The sequence below is a fragment of the Topomyia yanbarensis genome, chromosome 1, assembly GCF_030247195.1.
Source record: "Topomyia yanbarensis strain Yona2022 chromosome 1, ASM3024719v1, whole genome shotgun sequence".
Classification (NCBI taxonomy): Eukaryota; Metazoa; Arthropoda; class Insecta; order Diptera; family Culicidae; genus Topomyia; species Topomyia yanbarensis.
Window position 1 is genome coordinate 187225259 of NC_080670.1, and position 23169 is coordinate 187248427.

The window sequence follows — 23169 nt, forward strand, 5'->3', positions numbered from 1 at the left end:
GAAATTTAGCAGTGACGCGTGCGAATCTTATTACCGCATATTTTAATGTATGAAGTTGTCTCGAGTTTTCCCAGTGGGGTAAATGCCTAAAAATCTAGACTACGGTGAAGTGCAGGTTCAGTACTGCAGAATAGGAGTATACAAAACGAATCGAAAGGCTTGTCAAAGTGGTGATAAGAAGCGTAAGAAATAACTACAGCAAGAATAAAAGAATTGATAATAAAGCAAGAATGGTATGCGGAGGAAATGAAGAATCGAAGAGACTATGAACTTATCCAACTGGTATTGAGCCGTGTTAACGTTAGAATTTGATGGAAAACCAATCATTTACTCCGCGAATTTGGTGGTAAGCAAATCACTTATTGGCTTAAGGAAAGAGCGGTTGTAAAAAAATTAACTTGCGATTTCATGCGAATTTTAAACGTCAGATATCTCAATATTAAATAATAAAAGTTCATAGAAGCAAGATTAATATACGCGAGGAAAAATAAAGTGAACACATACTTAATATAAAAATAAAATTGATTACAAACAGCAGATAATGGTGGATCATAGTAAACAGGAAAACAAGCGGAAGAATAACATGAACTCATGTTAAGAAGAAAAATCAAATACAGCAAGGAAGAACAAGGAAACAGCGAAGAAAACTTAGAAGTTTTCCATCCCATCTCGTTCACGTCGGTCGAAAAGAATAAAACAAAAACCGGTGGAGAGAATAAAACAAAAACAAAGGAAGAGACAATCAGCTACCAGATACCCCGAGTATCAAATTGGCCATCAAAAAACCAAACTGGGTCAAAATTTAGACAATGTAGACAATGCTGGAGATTTTGACACGGGATCAAGCACTGCAAATCCAGACTAAGATTCAAAAACTGTGTGTAGTGTAGAGAATAGAATGAATGCGTAAATTGTGGACGGAAACACAATACACCCTGTCGAATGAGTGTCTCGAACAACCCGGGGACAATTTGACAGATAGTGCTCGTTTCATATATGTACCACTGATTTGATAGTGGCGCTAGTATACCTTTTCCATACGAGTACCCTGCACAACGAAACGAATTTAACTGAATTAAGAACGTTGAAAATGCTAGCATTTTAGTCGGTAATATAAACAACATGTAAAAATTGGTTTTGGGTGAAATATATGTGCATTTTACCAAGCAACAAACCAGTGCCCGTTTTTAATTTTGATAGTAATACTTGTTATTTGTGTAACCAAAAGTGATACATAGTGCCACTCTGTTGGTAACTAATACATATATTTTTTCCAGCTGGTAAAATTCACGGGAAATAACATTTTTTGGATAATAAACAGTTGGTGGTAAAATGTATCAGTGTTCCCCATGGGTAGGAACTATGAAACACGATGTCGTCTATAGTGAAATATTCTAATTATAAATTTTATTCTTTTGTTTTGACAAAGAATGATTCTAACGCTTTGAATTAAAGTTATATTGAGGCGAAAATCGTTTGTTTACGAAAGAATCCACTATATCATCGCGTAACATATATGCATATTAGCTGCAATCCTGAAATAAGAGACAATTTCTACAAAACTTGCCCAAATTTACTAATTTTGCACTATATGGGTAGTATTTACTGTGGAAAATCGGAACCCATTCACATTTTGAGACAGACCACAAAAACAAAAAAAACACTGTTCCCCATACGCCATCGTTCCCCAGTTACCCAATGGGTCTATTCATGAAAATTGTGAATTTACACAGAACCATGAGAAGTTACCAAAAAACTTTGTTCGCGGCAAATGTTAAGCATAAAATTTGCTATAAATAGCAATAGACTAAACATTTATTCAATGAATGGTAACTCATAAAGATGGAATAATGTTTTTCATTGCAAATTTACTCTGGCTATCACAAAACAAACAAATATCCATTAAAAGAGACAGAGTTATCAGATCTCTTCCAAAATATAGCAACACGTGTAAAGAATTAGAAATCGTGAAATATGAGGGAATGAGATGATTCTGATCATGCATTATGATTTTATTGCGAATGTTTCATAGTTCCTGCTGATCCACTGTTACCCTCTCTCCCCTACTGCCAGGAATGTAAGTTTTTGCTCGATTTACACCAGAGCTTTAATCGACTCCGGAAACTCATGTCCAGAAGATATTTGGATATTTTTGCTAGGGCTCCCATTAGAATTCTTCTCCCGTTTTACTGAGTGCCTGTCTGACGGAATGGCATCTATGGAGGATTTGATGTCTAGGGAGATGTTGGCTCGATCCCAAAGATTTTCGGAAATACTAGAAGATGACTTTCAAATTGGGCTCAATATTATAAACACTCATAGTAATAGACTTGCGGATGTAAAAACCGTAAAACTGGCAACCAGAAAAACAAGCATGTTAAACTGACATCACCCAAAAACGTGCAAGCTTGAACATGCTCGACTGTGTTCGATCATCTGTTTTTATTAAAATAATTTTTCAAGTGGTTCAACATATGAATTAAAAGAGAAGTTATACGTTTGATACTGAGCAACAAGGAATTAAGAAAAGAAAAAAAATCCAATTTCTTCAAAAACATAAAATTAATGAAAAAGTGCATGCTTTTTATGCAGTTATAGTGAACACAATAAATATCTTTCTAAATAACGTAAAATACTGATACGAACAAGAAAAGTGAAGCCTACTGTGAATAACAAAATATATTTTTTTAAATAAAATCGCAATACTTGTTCTGTTTGTTGGCATTGTGTGACGTCATGCTCGTTTGGCTCCGGATTTTGACAGTTTGGCTCGATAAAAGTACTTTCGCTGGTCTATTACTATGAGTGTCTATAGTCAGTATAAAGTTCTATGCAAATGAATTCACCCACACTACTTGGGGGTTTGTTTTCCTCCAGCTGTCATATGTAAAACTGTCAGTTAATTTAAACGTTTGAAATCGCTTGCCTAGAGTATTTATAATGTTGTTTAAATGCTCTGTGTCACTGTGAAACTTATTCCGGAGACTACAATATCGGATGGGTTCGATCCACCAATCCGACCGAAAAGCATTTTTTCGATTTGTTTTCCTCCAGCTATCAGAAATTATGACAGGTGGAGGAAAACAAATCGTTGAACACACTAACATAGTTACAGATTGTGAAGTACTCTATAGGCTCGAATTTGAATGTCATTTTCTGTAATTTCCAAAAGTCGATTTGTTTTATCTTGGATTCAAAATGGAACCTATGTTTCTGTTTAGGTCTGGTTAAACAAGGACAGTCTCTAATTGGAACGGTGAAATAAGTTTGGTGATAGAAGTGCTTAAATTATTCATTTTTATGCGGCTATGGAAAATAATAAATGAGAAGACCACAAAATTTGCTTATGAGTTCAATATATGGGACCTGTCAGGTCGTCCCCGGGCTGGTCTCGAAAGAACCTCGAAAAAATAAGACAGGGAGCTACGTACCAGTAAGCAGAAAACAGCCACTCAAAACAAAGATGTCGAGTAAAAGACTAGGAATACTGTGCAGAACAATAGACAACGCATGCACCCAACGGAAACGACAGGAACCACATTACTATATGAAACAAAACGAAATAGCGATTACTGAAAATATGGCTAAAAAGAAGGAACATTTCAAGGTTAGTGAACTACAGCACGGAAACGAATAGACTGGATGCAGGTTGTGGCGGGGTAGCATTACTAAATAGAAAAGATGTTAATAACGAACAAGTCGACATTGGGTGCTTCTTGCCAGGAACATGAACTGAAATAAGTTTGATCGAAACACACTTACAGTTCTCTGTGCTTACAGCATCGTGGAATGTAGAGGAATAGGAATTTGTCCGAATTCATCTAGCAATATCCATCGAAATTGACAGCTTTATTCTAGTGGCGAAGAAAACGACAAAACGGTTTAATCAAGAGAACATTCATATTCAGAGCCCGCGAAATGTTAAACGAAAGTTTTGTCTCTGAGGAAATTATTGGAAAATGAAAGTCGGATGTTAGAGCGATACCCAAACGCAACGTGAACCTAAATCTTATCTAATCGCAAATGCAAATATGTTTGCAAAATGTCAAGCTGATAAATCAAACATCTGATCCCGAAGAACTCCTTCGAATTCTGCGAAAATTACTCAGCTATGTTACATTTTAACGACATTCAATTAGCTAGAGATTACTGGGTAGGGAAAGTTATGAAAATTAGAGCCATAGTACTCAAGCAAGAGCAAGGATGTGAAGTATACAAATCGGAAAACTAGAAGTGGCAGGGTCATTAGAACAGGCTTAATACCTTACGGTATTAGCTTTTGTCTTCTACTGATGAGGGTCGAGCTTAGGCAGCATAACTACGAATCACTCGAGTTCACAGCATGTCTCCTGGCATAGACAGACTTGTCCCTCTCTACCGTGAAAACCTGTCGAAGATTAGCATCAACCTATGACGATTGCTGCTGTTCATCTTTGTTTACCTTACGAATGCCGGGATAGATTTTTATTAGACTATTGTCACTGCGCTTACAGTCGTCGTGTAATGTGCGTGAACTACCTGGGAAACCGGATCTACCAAGCGACATAAAATGGTCAAATCATCGTTGCAGTCTTTATGAATATGAGTCGCAGTCTTTAGTATTTGACTCCGTGAAGACTCAAGTGGTCCTGAACGAGACAACGTGAATGAACGTGCCACGAGAACTGATATTATGACGAAGAAACGGATCTTTATATCGATAAAGCTTTAAATATTCGTATTTTTCGATTTTTGGATCTATTCAGATATTTTGATTTTGGGGTTATTTTGAATTTTTGGATCTTTAAATGTTTGTATTTTTCATATTCATATTTTTGAGATCATTAGATTATCGAATGTTTGAATTTGTATCTTTTACCTTTTGGATTTGATCATTCAATCGTTGGATTTTTGGATCTTTAGATTGTTGGATCCTTCGAACTTTGGATGAATTGGATTGGATTTTTGAGCCCTGGCATCGTTGGATTCTATTGGATCGCCTTTCAGGATTTTGCAATTTTTAAACCGCCGATGTAAACAAACCATTCGCCTTCCATCACTGCAATTGCTATCAACTAAGGTACCGCGAATTCGACACACTTTCAGCCACAAATTACTGCATCTATCTGGACCTAGGATAGGATCCGCCAGCTCTGTCCCCTGTTTTTGAACCAATTCTGAACCAGCTCGTGATTGGACGAAAGTGACATAGGCAAACCTTCGGCTTGGAAACTAAAAGTACTAAAGGGCTGCTTGGAAGTGTTGTCATATTGTGATATCAAACATAAAATGACGATTGTTAACTGTGTTGATTTTTTTGTTTTCTCGAGATACCGCTTTCTTTCTATAACATCCGTCTGTAATTATGAAGTGCAGGCATTATTTGGCAGACGCAATCAAACATATTATCCAGAACTGAAGTTCCCGAGAGATCCGGTAGCGCGGTTATCGTGGATTCTGTTCTATGTGCGGAATAATGCGGAAATGCCTCTTTTCGAAATCAACAGGCTGTGTAGCGTAAGTATGAAAATATTTTGAACTTCATGTAAAAATTGTCTTTGTTCCAGTACCGAGTAAATTGGAAGTACTGAGCAAACAGGGAGAAAGTTATCCCGGAAGTCGCTTCTTGTTCTTCCTTTGGTACTATCGATACAGTTGAATTTTACAGTTTTCAACTGAATCGATCATCGGTGTAAATAGGAGCGTGTATTTTCTACTGCTGTTTTCACCGAAACGATCACATGTAGTACTGGAACAAACCTATACATTGCTCCAAAACAAAAATTAAACCTTGCAGAAAAGTAGTTTTAGAATATTTAAAATAAATCCGAACAGAGAAGATTATTCTTGTGACAGAGGTTGCTTGACTCAGAGAGCAACTTACAAAAATGAAGAGGCATGAAGATATTTTTCGTAATGTCCAACAACGAATATATATTATTTTGTTTTGCTGTATTCCGATGGAAAAAAACGTTATGATCTAAACGATCGGATCGGATGCGGATATAAAGACTAAATCTTTGATTTTTCCAGAAGCATGAAATTGGTACATAATATAGAATATTTTAATCAGAACAAATATACGACCGAAACAAAACCAATATTTTGGCAACATTGGTCGAGTGGGGGTATGTCGTTTTCAGCAGGGATTAGTAAAATATAAGAAGAAGCCAGCTGGCGGATCCTATCCTACACCGAGCAAAATTTACATTGAATTTCCATAAAAACGTCTTATGACTTTCAGACATAAGGATTTTAAATGGATTTTATAAATCTGTCTTATGATTTGGAGGGGAAATTTTCCAAATCCATCTCTTATTATTTTCATAAGACAGTCTTATGAAATATATGAAAATGTCCGAATGAACGCCATAGGTGCCCATTTACGAAAATTGCTGACATTTATAAGTAGAAAACATAGTAGAAATAACGATTTCCATAGAACAGTCTTATGAAATTCATTACAATGTTCGAATGAATGCCATAAGTTTTTTATTTATGGATATTATTGTGCATTTATATAAAAAAAGAACATGGCTGACATTTCTCGAGCATTTGTAGTAGACAAAAAATCAACAGTAAAAATCAACCTTTATTAGGTTTTACACCAACCGACATAACCCCACAAAATGAGCCGAATGAACTTCGTTTAACAATTCTCGGTGGTTTGTTTACATGGGAGTTACGTGAGTTTGAATGTAACAGATGGCCACCCGTTGCACTCCAACTCACGCAACTGACAAAGTAAACAAATCACTGAGAATTGTCAAACATGAACGTCATTCCTCATGAGTTCATTCGTGTGGTCATCTTGTAGAACTCAATTCGGGACAAATTAACCGCCAAGTATAGATCCCTTCAGAAGATTGAAGAGAAAACTCTCCTTAAATATTAAAATTTGTACATAATGAGCAACGCTTCGTCAATATTTCTTGGAAAACTGGGCTTAGACAACTGGGAAACTGGACTTGACAACTGAATGATAATAATTGTTACTTCTCAAATGATTTTGATTATTATAAAATACGCGTCAGACACTAATTATATGCACAACATTTCATTTCAAATAATCGGATATCTTCTGTAAAAATCATAACCATGTAAACAGATTTAATGCTCACAGTAATTTATTCAATAACATAAAAACAATTTAAAAATTGTTGCAATTTGACTGAAAATCTCACTTCTTTTGTTTCAAACAGCGGTAATCAAAAAGTGCTGAAACTATTAACACCTGGTTGGTCGTCCAGGCCAGTACTGAATTCATAAGAAACAATTATGAACTTTTCACAAAAGTGACGTTTATGAAAAACAAAACACAATTTTATAGAATCAATAACAGATCTCATATGGGTTTCATGAGAAAAACTTATGAAATTCTTAAAGGCATATATTGGAGCGAAGTCATAAGACTGTTTTATGAAAAACATTATTTGTACGTCTATGGAGTACATGAATAAAGATCAATGAATTCATAAGCCTGCCTATGACATTCTAAAGCGTTCAATGACATCGTCAGAAGGTTGGTTCATATGCCAAGACTTATGAAATTCTCAGATGCTTTTTGCTCAGTGGTCTGACTTAAGGCTCAAGTTACCTCAAGGCTTGGTAGTGTGCGTAAGAAAAATTGTGCTCAGCTTTGCCACCAGATTATCCATTTAAACCTTTTCAAAACTCAAAAAGAAGAATATCAGTCGATTTATTAGGTCATCACGATTCAATTCATGCAAAATACCTGCTGGAAAAACCATCGGCTTAGCTGAATGGTGCTTTTGAAAATGTGGCTGTGGTTTTTTCATTGCGCAGTTGTGTTGCGTACCCCAGTACGGTGTGGTAGTGTGAAAAAAAATCACAGCCACTTTTTCAAAAGCACCATTTAGCGAAATCGATAGTTTTTCCAGCAGCTATTTTGTATGATTTGAATCGTGATGATCTAATAAATCGGCTGATATTCTTCTTTTAGAGTTTTGAAAAGGTTTAAATGGATAATCCGGTGGCAAAGCTGAACACAATTTTTCCTACCCATAATACCCAGCGTTTAAAACTAACACATGCTCAAAAAAGGTAACTTGAACCTTAATACCGACCAAATAGACGTGGCACAACACACGGTTTGCTATTGTTCGGAACCAAAAATATGTAAACAATTCAGAAGTGCAACGGGTCGCCGTCAAAGCGTTCACACGATTCAATAGGGGCTGAATGAGCGGTATGACGTTGCCAAGTCGATTTATTCTGATATCACTCCAGAGATGCCAGATTTGCAGGCAAGTCTGCAAATTGGCAGATTTTTAATTTAAGCTGCAGATTTTTTCGATGACGCAGATATTTGCAGATTTTTTAGTTTGGTTGCAGATATTTACAGATTTTTGAATATAAAGGCTTTTGGTTACACTAGCTTTCCTGGCATTTTTTGTTCTTCCCAGACTTTTAAAATTATTATGGCAGACATTTGATAAAAGTACCTGGCATCTCTGTATCACTCACACAACTCATGTAGGATGCATCTTATGAGAATACCAAAGTGGCATCTTAGCCCAATCTGTATATACTACGTTACCCGGTTGCGACTTCTATTATTCGATTGGAATAGCATTGACAGAAAAATAGTAAACAAAAAATTGAGATGTCGCGTCTTCAAGTAACGGAACAGTGTATTCCTTTGTGTTCCCGAACGGCAACAATACGCAAATCAAGTTCCGTAAATTTCAACAAACTCATCGCAAAACTACAGTTCAATTTATTTATTGACTTCGTTGAATTTTTCTACCGATTAGACAATATATCTAATTACCTACATATAACTTCATGGATTGCTTCATTTTCCTTACGTTTAGTATTTACACGCATGTCCATCACCTCCGAGAAATGGTCTCGTACGGTCTTCATGAATTCTAATGTGTCGAATTTGACTGTATCAAATTTAGTATTAATATGTATGTAATAAGACACTTTATCAGCAGGATTGAAGAATTCAAAACCAGGAATTCGGAGTCCCAAATTTGTAAATCGAATCTCTCAGTAATCCGTTTTCTACTCAGCTGGGAGCAGAAACTCCCACGTGAGAACTGTACTTATTACTCGATAATATAACGAGATCTCAGCGAATTCAAAGGATTAGAGGATTCCGAACCAGGGATACGAAACTCTGATTGTGAATTGGAAATTCTCGGCCCACGAAATTTCTAACCGAGAGCCGTGTTTTCGACGTATACGAGATACGTCGATCATGGATTCGAAGTTCAAGAATGAAAACCACATTATCAAATTTTTTCTTATTTTTAATTATTTTATTTAAACTCGGAATTCTGATGCATTCACAGTACATTTGAAAACTTTGAAACAGATCCGTCTAGAGCTTGCAGTTTCACTCAAATCTCCCGTGCATTAGTTACTGAAATTTTCTCGCCGGATGTTCGGTATATCTAGGCGGAGCTTTCAGTTCAAGACACGGATTGAGGACCGGATCTAACGACTCGGAAGGGAAAAATTACGAATACTGGACCGATAACCATACAGGATCATTTTTCTAGTATAGTTTCGTAATTGAAAACTACTCGATAATGTGACAAAATATAAAGATACCTATGGAGCTCTTTTAACGTCATTATCCGGGAGTCGAATTTAGTGGTTTGTTGCCAGCAAAGATTTCTAACATAGTTCTCAGAACTGCAATTCCCAGGCTTTTTTGCATGATTATAGTACTGAGTACATGTGAATAAAATCAAGACAACCCGAAAAGTATCTGAAAATGCACTGGTTTGTTTTATAAATAAACATTTTCAGAATTTCGCTGAATTGTGTTAAATACGTTCCGAATCTCAGTAGACATTTGTTGTCAGAACTCAGAAGACGTTTATTTGATTACATCATAACATACCAAGAACAGTCGCGTCGCAAATCGATCCGATACGCTGCCGAGAATCCCAGGATGTACTTACCATTTGGTTGAACCGTTGAATTATCCTAAATCCACGGCTTGTAATGTCCAGAAACTCAAATCTATTGAAAATTGTAGTTCAAAACTCGATTCCAAAATCCAAATGTATACAAAAACCTGAATATTAAATTATCCTAAATTTCAGATGAAAATGTAGAAAGCACCGCCTTCCATTAATTTCGATTCCACTGGAGCATTTATGAAGTACACTGTTCCGTAACACCGTTCGCCACACGAAATCAGCATAAAGAAAAGGTGCGACACCAACGCGAGCATCCTCTACCGTACTCACGCCTTGTTCCATAGTTCTTGGATATTTATTTTTAAAAATTCTTGAAGAGCACGGCAGCAAAGAAAAAAAGATGCATTAAGAAATACGACTCACATCTGCTTTGTCTCGAAGCCGCAGCCGTTGTCTGGAGCATACATATTTTTACCTTTTTCAACAGGTTCAGGCACCCTTTTTCCAACATCCAGCGCCCGGATAGGTTGCTTTTGATTGAAGTCTAGTCTCTTCGAGCTTCATCATTCCACTATATCGAAAATAATGGCCGCTCCATCACGGTTCGAGTTCGAGTTCGTCCCGCCACCTGCTTCCCCTTCATGTGGCGTCGTCGTCAGCGAAAGGATCAACTTGTTTAATTTACAACATACAAAAATCGAACGTGTAAAAACAAAAATATTTTGATTGCAAACGGAAATTACTGGCGCATTGCTGCGTTGCGGTAGTTTGCGCGCCAGATATTCGTAAAAAAGTATTTTTTTTTGCTCTCTCCGGATTTTTTATTGTATGAATTTTATTACATTTTCCCGTCCATTTGATCATCGATTTGAGCACACACACACAGCGAGTCGTTACGCGCTGTGCGATGCTGCGCCTATCATCGACACCCCGAATCAACCCGGTCAACCAACCGTACACACATGGGTGCATTTCACGCGTGCTTGAAAGCCGGGCCGGTAATATTACTATCGCTCGCTTCATATAAAATTTCCATCATAAACCAATCAATCAGTTCGCGTTCGGGGTTTTTTTCCCTCAGCATCTCCATATTCCCTCTACAACCACAATTCAACATTGCCATACAACGCGCACAATGTTTCTTCTCTCGCACCTCTCGGAATCTTTCAAAACAAATCGCTGTTTTTTTTATAAATAAATCGACCTCACTCTACTACTCTCAAATACCCGCACATCCACACGCCTAGTAGGTAATACTTGTTCTCACCGCATCCACCCTACTGCTGCTGCTGCTAATCAGGGCCTTGGCAGGAAATTAGTTCAGGTTTTTTCATCCGTGCAGCAGCGACGATTAAATGGCCTGATCTTCCTCCAGCCGAGCCGAGCTCTGCTTTTAAAAGCATACGGCGAAGATAGCGGTTTATAAATCAAAAACGTTTCAGACATTTCTGACAGCTAACCAAAAATCACTTACCCACAACATTTACTATTCTTTTTTTTCTCTTTTCATCCACCCGACAGTGCTGCAAAGTATGCCACAAACAGTTCGCCAACGTGTACCGGCTCCAGCGCCACATGATCTCCCACGACGAATCGACACTGCTTCGAAAATTCAAATGCACCGACTGTGATAAGGCGTTCAAGTTCAAACATCACCTGAAGGAACACGTCCGTATACATTCAGGGGAGAAACCGTTCGCGTGTACCAACTGCGGCAAACGCTTCTCCCATTCGGGTTCCTTTTCGAGTCACATGACCTCCAAGAAGTGCATTAGCATGGGTCTCAAGCTAAACAACAACAGCTCCGCTGTCGCTAACAACAATAACAACAACAACAACAACGGTTCCGTATCTGTAAAATCGGAAAAACACAACCGACGATCCGGATCGTATCTGCCGGGAGGTAGTCCAGCTGCCGCTGGTTTAAGCAACGGTCAGCTACCGAACGGACTTAATCCAAGCAGCGGCACTAGCGGCAGCTCAACGAATGCCAACGCATTTCTTCCAATGCTGCCGAAGTATCCGCCAAACTACGAAGCGATGAACGCGGCTTTTCTGGCTTCCTTCCACAATCCGTTCTATCCGATGGCCGCCCTTAATCCGAGCAATTCAGCATTTAATCCGTACAGTATACAGCGCCTGCTGGAGCTCTCGGCGGCTGGTGCGGGTGGATCAACCCTCAAAACGGAGTCGATGGAATCGCTGATCCTGAAATCACAACAACAGCTGAACGCTGGTCTCAGTCAAGATGTCCAGCGAGCTTCGAAATCTCCCAATACTCATTCCGACGCTGAAGATATGATCGACGAAATCGTAGATGATGGTAACGAAGAGGAGGAAGAAGAGCCTAAATTAGTGATGGACGTCGATGACGATGAATACGCTCACGGCGATCCTGCTGATGATTCTGATAGGAAGGACATTAAAGTGGATGAAGATGACGATGAGGATGAAGAGGAGGAGGAGGAAGACGAGATCACTGTCCCGATTGACGCACAGCCGCTTCGGGTGTCACCGGTAGAAAGGGAGGTACGGCAACAATCGTTCCCACAGATCTCCGCTGAAAACGGCTACCGCAACATCCTGGACGACATGAAGCAGAAAATTCTCGACGTAGCTCATCGTATGTCAGCCGGGGATCAACTAGTGCATAGACAAAGTGCAACTTCAGCGAACGTAGAACACGAACAGATTAAAGTTGAACGCCCTGAAACGGCTTCCCCCGAGCTCAACATAGACACCGATAATCCCAGTCCGTGTGTGATAACTCCTCCGTCGCCGCCAGTGATTGAGATTAAGCAAGAAATAAAGGAACCAGCAGAAACCGAAACGAACATGAAATGTGAGGCTCCCGTACTTCAGTGTCAGCAGTGTAAAGCCACGTTCAATCATCAAGCAGAATTAGTACAGCACGAGCAAGTCTTGTGCCAATCTTTGTTGTTCCATAAACAGATGGCAGCAGCAGCAGCGGCTGCCGCCGCAAACAACTATCTCCCGATGAATAGTAGCAGTGAAGACGACGGAGATTTCGACGGATCCAAACTGGCTTCGGAACGAAGTGGGAAGGTTCGTGTACGAACTGCCATTTCCGAGGAACAGCAGAACGAGTTGAAAAAGTATTACGCTTTGAACAATAAGCCGAACCGGGAAGAGTTCCAAATGATTGCCAAAAGAGTCGGCATGGAGGCACGAGTCGTACAAGTGTGGTTTCAAAACAACCGATCACGGGAACGAAAAATGGGTAATCTAGTAAACGTGCGTCCTCCCATACCAGCGGAAACAGAGGGAACCATACTGTACCCCTCCGGAACACATACAAACGGACAGATCGTCGAGGCCGAACAACCTCTGGATCTGTCAATCAAAAAGCCAGATTCTATCCCTTCCAGTTCTCCCCGCTACGGAACAGCTCCGCTGACTCAACCTGACACCGCGACTTTGCTGGACGAAGCGATGAACCTCAGTGTGAAGTCTTCCCGCAGTTCAACACCGTACAAGGGCTTCTATCCGTACAACCAATTCTCCACCGAAATGTTGATTCGTCAAACTCCCTCTCCGAACGAAGCGGCGGTTCATCCTCGCCAGCAGCAAATCCGACCGCCGACTATACCCAACTATCCGTCCTTGACACCGACGGCAAGCGGTTTTGTTGGAATGGATCGATTGCTGCAGCAGTTTTCTCCGGAAATTGCACGAGCACCGGTGCGGGCGGAAAGTCTTAGTCCCAGAGGGGAAAAACGGCCCTGGTGTGATCTGGAACAGTACGAAGCAGCCGTTAAGCTACACAGCCAGTCCCCCTACGACGAACAGAAACTACTCCAAATGCAGTCGATGCTGAACGTCCCGAAGCGTGTGCTCTACTCGACGGCAAACCATGGCGCCAAAGAGCAACCGGATGCCGAAGGACAGTACGTGTGCGATCAGTGCGATAAGGCATTCAGCAAGCACAGTTCCCTCCAGCGGCACAAATACGAACATTCAGGTAAGTGGTTAATTCATGCGCGCAGTACGAATCGGGGTGTGTATGTATATAGAAACTAGAGCATGACCTCTGGCTGCTAGCTGATAAGCGGTTGACCTGGACTTGTCACTTGCTAACGGCGTACGACGTCACCGGGACAGCTATTTGCGAGGTTGTAAACAAGTGCAGCACTGAGTGATTGTACCTAGTGATTGTTTCGACGTAATCTGCGCGGTATGTTATTTACTCCAACTGGTTCTGTGACCGATCGAAGTGGTACTTTTGGGATTCTCATAACCGCACGTGATAGCGTTTGACGGCATAGTAGGGGATTTTTTTTCGGAATAAATTTAGATTAGGTTTTTTTTGCTGGGACGAAATTCGCGAATAGATGTTTCCTTTATTGCTCACATACTATCTCATTCTGGCATTCACATTCACAAAATCAATGGCTGCTTTTAAAATTGAGTTTTCTCATTTCGCGAGTCTCGCCTTAGGTTTACTTCAGAACTTTTTGTTTGTTACTTTTCGGTACAAAAAAATCATACTTTTGTTTACTCATTATCATCATCGTGACCGAAAAACGGGTTTTCTTCACTTGAATGTGTACCCCCTTCTAGCTCGAGATGAACACATAAACAGAAAGTATGTGTACAAAGCAACTTTTATGGAATATATAGTAATCCTGAAGCATATGTAATTAATGGACAAGGGCTAATAAGGGGAGGGGCGTACACACCCGATAATGCTGACGTCATCAATTGTCCGGGTCGCCTGAGCTTTCCAGTAGTTCGTTCTCCGGTTTCAGATCCCGATGGTTTGTGCCAATATCGTGTAAATACTCCAGTGCTAGGATGATTTCATCCCGGTAAAAGCAAGTGGTGTCCTCCAGAAAGATTCCTTCACGTTTCCAAATGCGTGAACAGCTCGCCGCCGCCAAGATGCTCCAGGATTAAACAGAGTTTTGCACCGTGCGGCCGAGGAGGAAAAGGGCGATCGCGCTTACGAACAAGCACTGCAACGAGGATGGCAACGACCAGCCTGTTGTCGGACGAGATTTTGGCTTTTATTCCACACACAACACCGATTCCTCACTTTCACACTTTTTCTTCTCTGTTGTCAACGCCGGAAGTCCGTCTGCGACCCGAAATACCTGAACGTGCTCGAGCGGGGCCCCAGAAAACTCCGTTACCAACCATAAGTTGGGTGTCCCTTTGCCGCAGAAGCAATTTTTCCACTCGAAGACGTCGCGAGGACAACTCCTATTTCGGCAAACACAAAACACAATCTTCCGGCGAACTTTCACACCGGTTCAACAAGAAAAACAGCCTAGAAATTCATCCTTTTCCACGATGGACTTCGACCCGTCCGCACACTCGTGGTTGTTTTCTTCCTCCTCCAGCCGGGAGAAAAAACCGCTCCCGACCATCAACGGTCAACCCTGTTTTCAGACTACCCATTTTTATTTGCTGTCACCCGTTTTTCGGGGAATTTGTTTTCAAGCAAATTTTACTATGACCTTTTGCTTCAAAGCAGGCCGTCACCTCTTGCAGTACACACTAATCTCTTGTTCCTCCCTTTTAACATTTAAATTACACATTTTACTGTAACAAAGCTCAGCAAGAATCAGCCAAGTATACAAGAGGAACACGCAGCGAAAGTTATGTCGATTTTATCAACTGACGCAGACGGTCGTGATCACTGAATTATTTGTTTTAGCACTGCTGCCAATGGTGGTGTCAAATCTAAAGGAAAAAAATGAAAAATTGCACGAGGTAGGAATACAAATCGATTCCGATTCTCACACGTCTCCTAATAATGTACCAAGGTCCTTGAATTTAAGCGTATGAAATAGGTTTTTTACTGACACAGTAAACTTCACTTTTCTCGACAGCTCACTAGTACTGTTTACAATTTAAAATTTTATGGACGACTAGATTCGCCGAAGTAATGTACGTTTCATTGGAAACGAGCCTTTCGATCATTTAGAGGCGATGAATTGAATTTACGCATTTGATAATAAATGCTCAAAAACGTCGAAAAATATGTATTACCCAAGTTTAATGTGTGCTAATTATTTACTTTAACTGAATTTGTCAATAAAAATGACTGGTTTTTACACAAAATTGTACCACCTTTTATTAACGTGTCGTTCATCCCATAAGAAATACATTGCAACGAATCGGGCGCCGAATAGCGCTACGAGTCTTGCTGCAACAAAAAAAATATTTTGGGCTTCAATTTTCCGCAACGTAAAAAATGCGACTAGTATTAGTAAACCACCTATTAGATTTTACACTAACCGACATAACCCCACAAAATGAGCCGGATGAACTTCGTTCGACAATTCTCGGTGGTTTGTTTACATGGGAGTTACATGAGTTCGAATGAAACAGTTGAGCACCCGTCGCACTCGACCTCACGCAACTGACGAAGTAAAAAAACTACCAATAATTGTCAAACAAGAAACTCAATTATCGTGAGTTGAAGCTGAGATTCCGCTGGGCGAGGTGGTCGCCGCCCCGCCGTCGGAAGCAAGCGAACCTGTGATCCACTCGTTTGCCCGGCTTACTCAAATCCCTAGTTTAAGTCCGACTGAGCGGTACGGACAGCACGCGCAAAAGCGATGTGGCGTAGATGTGGTGGTCGAAACAAAATAAAATTGGCAACGCTAGAAAAATGTAAACACAAATGAACACTCCGGATGAACGTATCGTCAATTGACATTTCGATGAGTTTTGATTCGAGCCAATAATTGAATGCTTTACGGGGGCCCATATTATTGGCTCGAATAAAAACTCGTCGAAATGTCAATTGACAATAGGTTCATCCGGAGTGTTCATTTGTGTTTACATTTTGCTAGCGTTGCCAATTTTATTTTGTTTTCACCACCCAATGTGGCTACGGCACATCGCTTTTGCGCGTGCTGTACGACTTCGCTACCGCTATGTTTGAGTATGCCGGGCAAACGAGTGGATCACAGGTTCGCTTGCTTCCGACGGCGGGTCTGTAACCACCTGGCCCGGCGGATCCTCAGCGGCTTTGCGCCGCTTCGGTTCCTAGATCTCCGTTATGCGGCTAAGCGAAGTGGTACCCCTTAAACAGAGGTTCCTGAAGGGTATCGGATGGTTACCGGAACCCAATAAAGCTCAACCGTAAATGAGCCGGAATTCTAGCTGGCTCAAATTCGTTTTCCGGCACCAGTAACACAACCGATTCTAACTAGAATCGGTTGGGTCACTGGAGCCGGAATACTAATTAGAAGCAGCCAGCATTCCGGCTAAGCTTAACTGGGAAGTTTCCTAAAATTTAATATGGGAAATAAAAATTTTCTGGCAACGCTCCAGCACCCCGTTGAATTCTAACCATTTCACCACCTGGGCGCCAGTTTGACGATATGAAATGAACTTTAGGTCTGTTCCAGTACCAGGAGAAACTGGAAGTACTCCGGAGAAAATCGTTCCTGTACTCTCTTCTTCTCTTTTTTCTTCTTCTGGTAGCAAACCGGAGTAAAAAGGAGCAAAGATTTTTTGCTCCTGTTTACTCCGGAGTGACTTCCGTGTACTGGAACAAACCTTTTGTTTACTTTCGACAAGTTTTGATTCGAGCCAACAACATCCAACCTAATAGGGGCCCGTCACCAAAGATTCTGCCAGATTTCTGTCAGTCTTGGTTTAGCAGTCCTGTCAGATTTCTACGCGCATCCTGTCAGGTTAGCTGAACTAGGGCGAACTCGATTTCGTTTGCGTTTTCTGGCAAATTCTGAGAGTAACCGAGCAAAACCCTGGCACAACTCGGAAATAAACCGTGCAAAGATCCTGACAATTCCTACCTGGTAGAATTTTAGCACGAATCGTGCAAAACATCTGACAAAGTTGTGGCAGGAAGCGACCAGAAATCCCGGCCGTACATTCGTGGCTGGATTCTGGCTAAAAGTGAATAGCACCGGTTAGTTTAACCGCTTCTGCTAGAAACTCTTGTTGCATTTGAGCGAATTTTTTGCCAGAATTCTCGCACACATCGCGCAAAATACAAGTGTCAATGGAACATACCCAGTTTTCTGCACTGAAAGTGCAACACTAGTGCACTCCACTACACCGCTGCACATCAATCGAAAATTCCATTTTTTCATAGCACATTTCAAACCATCCTTGGCCACTTCAAACCATTATCAGGTAATGTTGGAAATTCGAATCCTTTCCGAACTAGCTAATGCCAATCTTCATCAATACAATCAGCATTCTTAATTATAAGTTCATTTCGTCAGCAAATCACGGAGTGTGGTTACCTCGGTCTAATATTTTGCGTTTAGTGCAAAATAGTGTTTTTTAAATGTTATAATTGTAATCCCAACAAACAACGAAAGCTGAACAAGCCTTTCATACGAGAGAATAAGCTGAACAAGAGCAGTTTAACCTATTATCCAGCTAAATTGTTTGTTGGGATATCTTGCAAAGTATTTTAAGATCCACTCCAAAATTTTTACACAATCTTTTTAGCATGATTCTTAGAATTTTAAGAAAAAATAGCAAAAAAATCTGGTCTAACTTGAAAAAGCTTCAATTTTTTTATAAAAAAAGCAAATCACGTAAGTTATTTAACAGATAAAAAATTTCGTAATTTTTTCAGTTGAGCTCATAAAAAATATAATTTTCAGCCAACACAAAAATAGGGTTTCTGCGCCCAAATTCATCTTAGCTCCTCTATTCGTCCCACCCATTCTAACACATTAGTTAGCGCAGTATCTGCTACCTCTATTCAACGCATTAGCTCAAATGGTAGGATTAATAAGGGTACGTTGTACTTGGCTTATCGATTCGCTCAAACGCGAGCATTTTACATTTTCCAGGCAAAAACTTTAAGGTTCTACCACAGACTAACAGACATAATACTCGAAAACAGTTCTTCACCCGCTTTGACGGTCATTTTAAATATAATTTTAGTTGGGACGGTGGCCGCATTTGAGATTATGGCGCAATTGATATATGCACTGAGAAACAAAAATATGCATAGTTAGCATACTTTCTATTCCCGTCTCTTTTCTTCTGCTGTGATTTTTATGCATTTTCATGCATATTCTTTTAGTAAGCATTCAGTGAGTGGATAGACCGAATATGTACAATGCATAAAATTTACAGCAGAAGAAACGAGAGGCAGATAGAAAAGTATGCTATCGATGCATAAATAAAATTCCGCGTGTGCGCAAGTATACGGGGATAGACCACTAGTGAAAAATTGCTCCCGAGCCTAAGGGACAATTCTTTTGCAAATGGGTGGTTGGGATCGTGTATAAAAGGTGCAGCTAGTGTTATAGTAAAATTGGCGGATCGATATTTTTTAAAAAATCTACTCATAGTGTTATGTCTGTTAGTCTGTGGTTCTACTGAGAAACCCCCGGAAAGAGGCCATCTTTGAAAACAATAAAAGCAGTTTTATTGCACATCGTCGGTAGAATTTTCGTAAAAACCAATCAATATCATTCTAATCACGCTACGAATACGTTGATTAATTTTCATAAAGGTTGTGTAAAGACTAGCTAAAAAACTGCTTTTTTCGATTTTGAAGATGGCCGCTTTTTTAGGCTTTCTCAGTTGAACCTTAACTGTACTGCTCCTTAGGAACGAAGCAGTAGCAGAGATGATGATACCTATTTAAGGCTAGTTTACAGTTCGGGAAATGGGTCACGGGATTTAATCAGTGAAACTTTTCCGACGGGATCTCCAAACTGTCAAAACAAAAGTTCTGCTGCTTCTAAAAAACACCAATAGTATCAAAATAGCACTGAAGTTTAAACCTATAATAAAAATACAATTTTCCCCATCGGAATCAATTTGTGTCATATTGTTCCCGGCCGCATTTCTGTGTGGAGAGTTTGAAAATCCCGTGATGTTTCCCGCGGTTGGGTTACACTTCATGAAAACTGTCATTTTTGTGTAGACTCATTTCCCGTCACGGGATTTGAAATCCCGAGCTCCATTTAAAATACACAGGGACCCAAATCCCGTGGCATGTTTTCCGAACTGTAAACTTGCCTTTAAGCGCAATCCAGTCACTCTAAGTTGAGTTATCAACAAAAATAATGACATCCTGACTAATTAGATGAATATGGGCTCGTCTACCCTACGTGCCAACTATTGTTAGCTAAAGAATGCAAGAAAAACTTTTGGAAGGAATTAAAATTTTGGTTGTAAATCGAAAACGAAAACAGTTTGCGTTCGTTGTCAAAGATTGCTACGATTCGTTTTCGATAATCGTACATCTTGAGCGTTTTTTCAAAACGTCATATCTGCAATGAGTTACTCTCATTGTTTACTTTCTCTTCTGTTAATAATTCGGTCACTTTAACATTTATCCCTCAGCTCTTTGCATAATATGCTAGTTAAAACCACCGTTTTTCGATCTGTACTGTAAAATAAGTGAAAAGTGTTATAGTGACGCCGTAAAAATCGAAAGAGAAAGTATAAACAGAGAGTAACTCATTGCAGATATGGCGTTTTGAAAAAACGCTCAAGACATTTCATTGGAAACGAGCCTTTTTGAAGCGACCCGAGCAGAAGAAAACAATTTCAGAGTATTAAATTCGGGTATACTCTACCCAATACTTGAACACCACAATAAGGTATTGAGTAGCCTTGCATAAGAGGTAAAATACCTGAAATAATAACTGTAACATTTACTACGAATAACTAGTTGATAATGAAACGAGTTATTATAATATCTAAATAATAATAGAACCTTTTCAATCTTCCAATAACAAAATTCACTAATCACGGGAATACATAAATAATACTAAAGTATTATACCTCAATGAGGTATTAATAATCAATTAATACCAGGTTTTGGTTTGATACCACAAAATAGTATGCTCGAGTTTCCAGTTATTTTCTCCACAGTGAGAAAAATGTCAATATTAGAGAAGGGGCCCTGATCAACAGTACGACGCAACTTAGTCGCGATGTTCTCACAAGAGCACTGGACGGCACTGACGTCCATCTTCCGGATACAATTCCGGATCCTAGTAGTCAACTGCTTCGTATCCTCGCCCATTATTTTTATACACTAAAGCGTCAAGAGTACTGCCGCCGTGACCCTAATCGACGTTTGACCCAATATAGTCCGCGAGCAGCGCCACGGCGATAGCCGCCCAGCCGGCGCCGTTGAAGGCGTTCTTCACGTCGATCGTTACCAGGGCGCAGTAGCGATTACCCCTTCTCTTTTGATACGATGCTCTTGTCTGCGTTTGCGATGTCAGTCTGCTGAGTATGACCCTTTCCAGAAGTTTATCAAGAGCATCTAGCAGGTATATAGTATATATAGGTATATACGATGCTGGATCTTCTGATGGCTTTGGCTTCCGCAGTTTTTCTAGCAACACCAGCTTCTGGAGCTTCCATCTATGCAGGAAGTAGCCTTCGCCTAGGCATTTCTGTAGAACTATCCTGAACATGTCCGGAAACGCTGGGACCGTGCACTTCAATACTAGGATGGTGATACCGTCTGGACCGGGAACTTTGTTCGCTCTAAGCCCTTTTACCACTATAAGAAGCTTGTCGTTGGAGACTTGATAAACACCAGCATTTCCACCGTCTGCATCAACGTACAGTGAAGGCGGCCATGTGGACGGGTCGTGCTTCGGTAAGAGACCCGCCACGATAGTCTTCAATTTGTCAGCACACCTTTCAGCTGGCGTCGTTGATTTGATTTGATTTATTGTATTCCTGTAACGTAAGGCATTTTGCCTTGTTTATTGTTACAATTTGGTAAATGAATTCAAGCAACTCAAGATCCTTAACCCTCCGGCAATCGCGCCGTTGTATTTTGTGCAACACCTTCCGAAACTCTAGCGAAATCTTCTTCCAGCACCAGCGGCTGCCCATTCGGGGAGGGAGCCGAAAAACCCCAATGGGGCGGCACTGGGGCAAGTTAGTGGGGTTTCTTTCCTTCGGCACGTACGGTATCTTTTTCTGCTCAAGATACTACAGCGTCTTCTTGGCGTAATGGGAAGACGTCTTGTCCGGCCAGAAGACGTACTTCCCAACCACATGATGCTCCTTTAAGAACGGCAGAAGAATACACTCAAGACACTCCTCCTGGTACACTTGTTGATTGATGGCCAGACCGCTCGACTTGAACCACGGTTTTGAAATTCCTCTGTCCGATATGGCGATGTACAGCACAACATTTCTTTTAAATTTATGGTTAAACTAATATTTTACTTCGGGGTGTGTGGCCGATTTGTCGCTGGAATATTTCCTGGAATGTGGGTCATTTCCTGGAATGTGGGTGTTCGAGAGCGGCGATGTTTCGCGGTAGTTGTTCGTCATCCACCGGCACTACGATTTTCCGATCGCTATCTGCTCGTCCGTGTCGTCGGGGGACCGAGTCTTCTTCCGACAGACGATGTCCTCCATCTTGAGGACTCGGTGAATCAAGGCCGGCATCACGCAAACTCGTTTCGTCCTTGTTGTCGAACAGCGTTTTCAACGCTTCCTTCTTCTTCTTCGTCATTATCTTCGTCGGCGGCCGATACCGGCCTTCCGCTCCACGCTCAGGGAAGCCAGAATTTGGTAAACTGTGCTCATGGACACGTTTTCGTCTCGAAAGTGGTCTACCGTAAACTTTTTCCAAAATGGCCAAGTGTTTCGTAAAACCGCACAACACGCTCGCGGAGTACTTGCTGTTTCGACGCCATCTTTGATTGAACTGACAGCACCCGAGCGAAATGAACCATGTCTCCCATTTATACGAAGTTCAGAGAGTAATTGTTTTGGAGAGAAAAAAAATTACGCTCTTTTCTTTAATCACAGAAAGATATTGAAATAATTCTCATTTTTTATTGAACACTCGTTATATTTCTAATTATTGAGTTTTCGCTTTATTCACTCTGCTCCAGAGTACGACAAACAAAACTTAATACACTCGAATCTCTCAATTGTACCATCCGATGCATTTTTAATCTCTCGATAGTACCTCGTTATTTCTTTTTCCAACTTACTTTTTTACATGGAAATTGAAAAGAGAAAGAGGCGTTCGTATGTACGTACCATATGAATGAGCTGTAGTCTGTTTGCAACAATATTTGGCAATCGAACAAATCGAACCGATTCCAGTTGTGGACTAAACTCTGGTCGCTAGCAATGTCGATGAAACAATGATTCCGGGATCCGAAAAATTTCCTCTAGTGCCTACCTCTAAGAAGACACATCGAAGTTTTGGCGATTCTGCTTCTTCTAGAGTTCTCTTGCAAGTGGCTGTTTTTCGTTTTACTGGAAATCCATTTCATAAAAAGGAAAATAACAACAATAACTGTCGTGGAATAACCTTATT

The 23169-nt window shown here is 40.4% G+C and overlaps 1 protein-coding gene across 1 annotated transcript in view; it reads left to right on the plus strand.

Annotated features, from left to right (window-relative positions):
* The window catches only part of LOC131684455 (zinc finger protein 1-like), a 109023-nt gene that overhangs the window by 80824 nt on the left and 5030 nt on the right, over positions 1 to 23169 (plus strand). The window contains exon 4 of the mRNA XM_058967362.1: positions 11403 to 13863. Within this exon, the coding sequence (XP_058823345.1) occupies positions 11403 to 13863 (2461 nt within the window). The remainder of the gene's footprint in view (positions 1 to 11402; positions 13864 to 23169) is intronic.